This window comes from Aplysia californica, unplaced genomic scaffold (assembly GCF_000002075.1).
Source record: "Aplysia californica isolate F4 #8 unplaced genomic scaffold, AplCal3.0 scaffold00570, whole genome shotgun sequence".
NCBI classification, from domain to species: domain Eukaryota; kingdom Metazoa; phylum Mollusca; class Gastropoda; order Aplysiida; family Aplysiidae; genus Aplysia; species Aplysia californica.
In genome coordinates, this window is record NW_004797840.1 from 389,816 (window position 1) to 397,983 (window position 8,168).

Below are 8,168 nucleotides of genomic sequence, written 5' to 3' on the forward strand. Positions count from 1 at the left end.
ATCATCATCATCATCATCATCATCATCATCATCATCATCATCATCATCATCATATGTGAGGCGTGCTGACAAAGTGAGTTTATATTTTATTACCCATGAATGGAGATCCTAACCGACAACAGACACATCAAATTCGTATATTTTAGATTGACGCGATTTTCATCAAGATAAATATATCGTTTATCATTTCATATAGTAAATTGCATAAACTAAACCTACAAATGTGACGTATATCTGTGTCCATGAGGCTAAAATCCAAGAATTAACCCAATTTGTTAGAACACCTCATAAGCAAGTACTGTGCTCTAGGTAATAAGAAAGCCCACGTGCACGAGTACTATAGACTCAGACAGCCAGAACTGAAGTGGTCACAAAACCATACTCTTTTCTATGAGCTAAATGATAAGGTACCGGAGATACGTAAGATCCACATGAAAAACTGACAACTACATTATCACCATTGCCTTTCTCATCCTGGGTCAGGATATAGGCCACGAACAAACACTTTCCACCTTTCCCTATCCTGGGCTAGGCGCTTGATGTCACTCCATGTCTTCCCACTTTTCTGTACATCCTTTTCCGTGACTCTTCTCTAGGTTCCACGTGGTCTTCCCTATGATCTTTTACCCTGTGGGTTCCAATCTAACACCTTCCTTGTTGTATGCAGCTGCTTGACATCCTGAAAGTGTGCCCAATCCATCGCCAACGACTTCTCCCCACCTCATCTCTGACTGGGTGACTACTACATACTACATATTTTTATAGTATTTCATTCCCACGAGAAGAGGACCATTGGCCAATAGTCAATATTGAGTTTTTTATTTTCATTTAACACTTTTAGATTTTTTAGAAGTCGGGACGTCCGAATTTAACGTCTACCCCCGATATGACCCAGGCTGATGGTTGGAGACTGTGTTTAGAAGGCATGAACTCTGACGTAACGCCATCCAGTCATTCCACTCAAATGCTACGTTTTGCAGCCTTCTTTGGTGTGTGCGTCAAACAAACAATTCTATTGTTAGCAAAATGTGACTATAACCCTTTATTTTTCTGACCCCTACAACTGACAAGTCTGGCAGGGTAAAGTGTTAAAGAAAATTCCTAATTGGTAAGTTAGGTGTGTGGGGAGGGGGAGGGGGGGAAGTTAGGTGTGAGGGGGGGGGGTAAATGACCTGAAGGGCCAAAGAAGAGGCGATTAACGAACTCCAAGAAAATAACAACAATCTCTGGCACACAAGGCACTATTTTATTGAAGAAATAAAGAGAGACCACGACATCGTTGAACCGACTCTGTAAAGGATACCATTAGAAGAGCATTATGACCCTCCACCAAGCCACGCGACTCGCAGCTGACAAACGATTGTTTCTTCTCGAGACACCAAGCAGTGCCAGCGGAAGAAAAAAAAAGTAAAGGTGAAATAAGGATCGTATGGCTACAACCAGTGTGTGAAAGATTACCGACAATCTCGTCTGCACTGGCATAAACCGTGTCCAAAATACCCCCCCCTCACACTATAAATCGACAGTTTGTGAATATATGCATGAGCTTGTCGCGCACTTGAATACAATACCAGTGATAATACGTTGCCTGGCGGCATACCTTTTCTGGGTCATAGGTCGACAGTCTGTCAACTATCCTCATGACGTCATTAGGTGAGTACCTCCGTCCCGGGAAAACCGGAACCTGGTAGGCCTCCACAGAGCGCGTGAACTTAGGCAAGTGTACCAGGTCCATTTGGCTGTCCTCCGCCTCGTGGATCTGGAAAGTACATACATGTAGTAACAATCACAAATCTACTGTAGTAACAATCACAAATCTACTGTAGTAACAATCACAAATCTACAGTAGTAACAATCACAAATCTACAGTTGTAACAATCACAAATCTACTGTAGTAACAATCACAAATCTACTGTAGTAACAATCACAAATCTACAGTAGTAACAATCACAAATCTACTGTAGTAACAAGTAACAATCACAAATCTACTGTAGTAACAATCACAAATCTACTGTAGTAACAATCACAAATCTACTGTAGTAACAACCACAAATCTACAGTAGTAACAACCACAAGTCTACAGTAGTAACAATCACAAATCTACAGTAGTAACAATCACAAATCTACTGTAGTAACAATTCACAAATCTACTGTAGTAACAATCACAAATCTACAGTAGCAACAATCTAAAATCTACTGTAGTAACAATCACAAATCTACTGAAGCGGTGTCATTTTTCTGCAGTGACAAAGTATGGGCAGCATTTTCAGCATTACCAGATTTACCAAGTCAAACGGAGAAAATGCTATGGATAAATGGACATGGTTTCCACGAACGTAATTTCTTTTGGTAATAAAAAAAGAAAGATGCCAGTCTTTGGTCATAATCTTGACCAATCGCTAACTGACAGAAACACACCCAGAAATAAATAAATAAATAAATTAATGAATAAATAATTTTAAAAAATCGAGAGAGCTAAGGGATAATAAAGGAATTGCATTTGTATTCAAATAAATAATTTCAAAACTCATAATTTTGAGTGGATAAATTTTTATGAGACAATTTTCGACGGAAACTTTCTTTTCAGATCTGCAAACTATTTTCTATAGATGAAAAATCCAAACAATACTTTTTCTATTTACGTAATACGCTCCATAATTTTTTAAACCAACAAACCACCACCACCACCAACAACAACAACAACAACAACAACAACAACAACAACAAAAACTCTTAATGTAATAAATAATTCAAAAAGACGTTTAACCAATCTTTTTATTGAAAAGAAATTGTAGGCTACTTGTTTTCACTCCATATCATAGAGATTTGTAGTTTATGGCCTAAGAACGCAAATTAAAAAGCTCTGAAAATTAATTCCACAATTTGTTTTTCTTCTAATCAACAACACCCAAAGACGTGCGCTTTTTCCTGACCTCTTTCAGCAGAGTGGCGTAATTCGCAGACTTGGCGCGGTTAAAACGAGGCAACATCCGGGCTGTCATGCGCTGTCGATGCAGAATCCTGCGAGCTGCGGCCAAGTATTCATCCGCGTCATGGCAGACGTTCGGCTGCAGAATTCTCGGCACATCCTGTAGAAGAATTTGGATAACACTGATGAGCATGACACATATTTAGACGGGTTCTCTTCCTTTAACACAGTTGATACCATGCTGGGTCACGAAATGGATGGCCTTGGTTCGAATCCCACTCTGGGTGTTCTTGAACTAAGATCGTTTTATGGAGGGTTTTTTAAAAAGTTCTCAACCCATCTTGCTCGGTCGTAGGCTATCGAAGACGGACGTTAAATTCGCAGGTCCCGCCTTTTTTAATCACATAAATAAGCTTATTAGTGTAGAAAGTGGTGTTAAACCCGTACAGTTACTTACTGTCAGATTGAAACTACATTATGGGGGGGGGGGGGGGCGTTTTTTTTTCTTAATTGGGGAAATGTTGACAATACATGTACTTTTTCCGAAAACGGGTCCATAGACAGAGAAATAGAAATATGAACCCAAAAAGCCAACGTTGTCACATACAAGCTCACACCCCTCCTATCTCATCCAAACATCTCCATTGACACAAAGAGACGGCTTATCCCCTCAATATTCATACCAAAATTAAGCTACCAGTACCAAACCTGAACATTAATTAAAACCCATGAAAGCAAAATCACCGCATGCAAAATGAAATGTCTCCGCAAAAACCCTTAACATCACATGACGAGACAGGCACAGAAATGAAGGAGTAAGGGCAGCTATCTGCCTGCATTACATAGAAAGACAAAGAATAAATTGGTTTGGCCACCTGTTACGTATGTCACCTAGTCAACCAGCCTCGAGAACCTACAACACCAAGCACTCAGGCTATAAAGGAAGAGGAAGGCCTCGCAAAACGTAGATCGAGCGTGTCAAGGAATCCCTGAGAAAAAGTAATATCACAACTGAAAGAGCTGCGGAGCTGGCCTACCATAGAAAACTGCATCTCCCCTCGACGCTTAACGGCAACATAGGATAAAATAGTAAAGTAAGTGACCATACATTGTTCACTGAGATGAGTGATTGGAAATTAATTATTGCATATAGATCTAGTTATCGTTCTTATCGGCACGATTTACATCGTATAAGAGGCTCATATGGTTATCATTCTCATGGGCACGATTTACATTGTATAAGAGACAAGCTGCTTAACCATTGCCTGTCAGGGGGTCATGTCAGACTCTGTGGGATGCTGCAGCCCCGCAGGAAGACGAAGAAACTCAAAGAAATATGCAAAGCTTCATCCTTACTTAGGAATCGAACCCAAATCTTTGGGTATCCATGGCGAAGTGCAGAAATTGAAAAAATAAAAACACGTCATCTTCAGACATCCGGTGGTTTTACAGTCAATACTCAGGGACGCTATTGTTTGTCGGCATCATCATCATCATCATCATCATCACCATCATCATCATCATCATCATCATCATCATCATCATCATCATCATCATCATCATCATCATCATCATCATCGCCAAAACCCCCAAAAATTCTTGTTGCTGTGGGCGCTAGTGTTTGCCGTGTCTTCTTTTTAAAAAAAAGTAACCTGCGTTAGTGGTGTAGTAGTTGGGTGCTCCGCTGTTGCAAACAAGAGACCTCAGTTCGATTCCCGGGTGAAGAGCATTTTTATCGAGTGCCTCGGTCTTCCTGCAGCTGGGATGTTGTATCGCTGTCCGCCTAGGATGACCCTGGCAAACAGTCAGGGCAGGAAGACAGCCTCCTATATACTATAGACTATAATAGAATGTATCGACGAGGGCATAGAAAAAAGCACCACTAAAATATGTGTGGGCAAAGAGCGTTCATAACAAGATAGAGCGCGCTCATATGACCTTACGCAGTTGCGAGCGCCGTAAAACCCTATACTACTACTACTACTACTACTACTACTACTACTACTACTACTACTACTACTAACAAGAAGATAGTTCACTCGGCCAAAAAAGTGTCCGCGGAAGTCCATGCATTGCTTCAGATGGCGCTGCAGTATTTGTTTTGAAGCTCTCTTTCGATTCTCCAGAAGAAGAATAGGAATAGCGCAGTTTGCTAGTTTCGTTTTTATTGTTTTTCCCACAAGTAGGGTAATTCTGTTTGCAAAGTCCGCACTTTTTCGAAGAGGGCGCCACCGGATTTTGAGGACATTTTAAAAAATTGTCTCAAAGAGAGGAGTGAACTATCTTGTTATTGTACGACCTTTGGTGTGGGTCAACATGATTATGTTGTTGTTTTTTGTTTGTTTGTTTGATTGTTTGTTTGTTTGTTTGTTTTGTCATTGTTGAGGTTTTTGTCTCTTTATTATTTTTTAAAAAAACATTTGGGGGGGGGGGGGGGGGGTAATTTGATTTCAAGGAAAGCGTTCCTTGTTTCGTTGGGCTGAATTTGGACAAGAAGGCTGACTCAGTGATGTTCATTTTGTACTGTATAATACATGTAGGCCTCTAAAGAAGGCAAAAATAATGATAAACGGAAGATTTAGAAGAAAAGAGGCACCCGTACTACCAGAAGCGTTGGAATATGGGGTTTCCCGTTTTTTCAAAACTTAAAGAGAGAGAGAGAGAGAGAGAGAGAGCGAGCTGGGGGGGGGGGGGGGCGTTCTCTTAATTAAAGGCCACAAATTTTGCTATGTTCAAAGTACTGTAATTATACTCTTTGTATTATCATTGCAGATTTGAACTCGCACCGGGGCTCTCGTGGCCTGAGGTTAAGGTGTTCTCTCATTCAAAGGTCCCGGGTTCGAATCCAGTTAGCGATAGAAACATTTTCTTCTCTATAAATTGTCTCCTTTCACCTCTTTTCCTGCTCTCTAGCCATGTTCTGTCGTCTGCTTTCGTCTCCACTTTCTTCCCCCACCCCCTCATCTCCCTTGCCCCCTCTTCTGCAGGCTTTCCACTACTACTCCTTGGCCCCTTCTTACTGCTGTCTTCCAGACACACCCCTAATCTTCTGGTAGAAAAGATTTACACCTAGTCTTCTCGGACAAGGCCGAAAAATTCGGAGGTCCTGTGTGCAAGTTGCGAACGTTAAAGATTCCTTGGTGGCCTAAAATCGATAAGAGTAGGTTTTGGCCGGGCAAAATTCAAAATTTCCTACCAACTGAAAATGTTTAATGTGTCCCGTGCGCTCATATGACCTTATGCAGTTTCGAGCGCCGTAAAACACTTACCAAAAAACAAAAAAAAACCCAAAACCAAAACAAAACCATCACCTTATGCAATGTAGCCTGCATTCCCCTGGTGGAGGGCGGCAGCACCCACTTGAGGTGTCGTGTGTCAGGTCGGACTTTGCCGTAGTCAAACACAGGGGGAGCCTCGGGCATGATGGCGGCTGGGGCGAAAGAAACGTAGATCTATCATTGTCCCAGCGGTTTTATGCCCAAAAACCCCTGAAATTATGCAAACTGAGCCCCCCCCCCAAAAGTGAAATGATGCGATTCTGATAATTTTAACATAGACTGATAACGGAAAATAATTAGAACAGAAATTATGAAAAAAATGATCAAATATTGCTAAATAATAATTATGCGGGGTGCATAAAACCCCGGGGACAGGATGACACGATCAGATACAATGTGTTGTACTGTTCTTGCATTGGGAGAAATTGCTGTTGTTTAATCGTTTGTTTTTCAATAGTATCTACAACATGGAATATTTTATGTACTTAGTGTGAACTCATCACACACAACCTCCTCCCACCTTCTCTCTCTCTGCTCTGTCTGTCTCTCTCTGAGTCTCTGTCTCTGTCTGTCTGTCTCTGTCTGTCTGTGTGTCTGTCTGTCTGTCTGTCTGTCTGTCTGTCTGTCTGTCTGTCTGTCTGTCTGTCTGTCTGTCTTTCTCTCTCTCTCTCTCTCTCTCTCTCTCTCTCTCTCTCTCTCTCTCTCTCTCTCCTCGTACATATGCGCGTAGGTAGGTACGTATGTTCGTATATGTGCGTGCGTGTGTGCGTGAGCGCTTACGTAAGTACATACAAGACATACGTTCATACATACATACACTCATGTTTGCATCAAGCCATAGAAGTATATAAAATCCATCCATCCATCAATACATCTACACGTGAAAATATTTAAGCACACTGACTTAATAATATACTAAACACACACTCAAATAAGAAAGGAACAAAACTACCACGGTACGTAAAGTCTCAACGATTTCGTTTTGTTCTCCTGACCATGACACGTCAAATGACTTAGTCGTTTTACAAGGCGTTATGAGAAAAGTGAGTTTTTTAAAAATAAGAGCTCACCAAAATCGACTTTATAGTTTAAGAAAAAGTAAGCTCTTATTGGATTTTGGTGCACGACGCTAAATCATGGAGGATACTAAACAACGGAATGACATTTTGTTTTACCATTCCAAAAAGTCGAAACCTGAAGGAAAGAATACGGCTCAGCTGTCTAGAAATACATTTGTAGTTTTCAGTGTCATATAACATTTTTATAAACAACTCTTACGACTTACCTTATTTTTTCACTCAACTCAGGTAGCTGGAGAGGAACAAAGGAACAAAAAACAGATAAATAAAACACACAAACAAACTAGTCACGCCACACCACACACAGAATCGACGGGCCAATCCAAAATGGTTGCTGCCTTCGCTGTTTCCTCACCCGACCCGCAGCTGTATGGATTAGTAATGAGAATGTCCACTGCGCTCTGGGATTAACCTAATCACCAGGAGGTCTAGATTTTCGCTACTTTAGAATTACAAAGTTCTATCTGACATTTTTGTCCGTTTTAGATTACTGAGATCACGAGGTCAGAAACTAATTTAATGTTCTGTATGTTCTGTCAAAATCGTAAGATCATTCGGGGTCATTTTCAGGATGTTCAAAGAATTGCATTCGAAAAATCTTGACACGTTGAGAAACTCAACATTTTTTACGTCAACTCTCTTAAGATAACTAAGCTCTGAGCAGATAGAACTTTGTTATTCTAAGGTATGGTTTGGTCCGGGTGCTTAACACTTAACGCCTAGTAATCCCATTGTGTCCAGTCGACGGCTCTATTCCTGCTAGGTACACAAGGATCTGCCTCTGTGGTAAGTGCAGTTTTGAAATTACGTGATAAAGAGGATTATGTATGTACACACACACACACACACACACACACACACACACACACACACACACACACA

The 8,168-nt window shown here is 40.9% G+C and overlaps 1 protein-coding gene across 1 annotated transcript in view; it reads right to left on the reverse strand.

Moving 5' to 3' along the window:
- The window catches only part of LOC101846523, a 12,325-nt gene extending 5,974 nt beyond the window's left edge, over window positions 1–6,351 (reverse strand). Inside the window, exons 1-3 of the mRNA XM_005107038.3 lie at window positions 6,241–6,351; window positions 2,934–3,089; window positions 1,601–1,759 (exon numbers count right to left, since the gene is read on the reverse strand). Of these exons, the coding sequence (XP_005107095.1) occupies window positions 1,601–1,759; window positions 2,934–3,089; window positions 6,241–6,351 (426 nt within the window). The remainder of the gene's footprint in view (window positions 1–1,600; window positions 1,760–2,933; window positions 3,090–6,240) is intronic.
- Window positions 6,352–8,168: the final 1,817 nt, after the last annotated feature.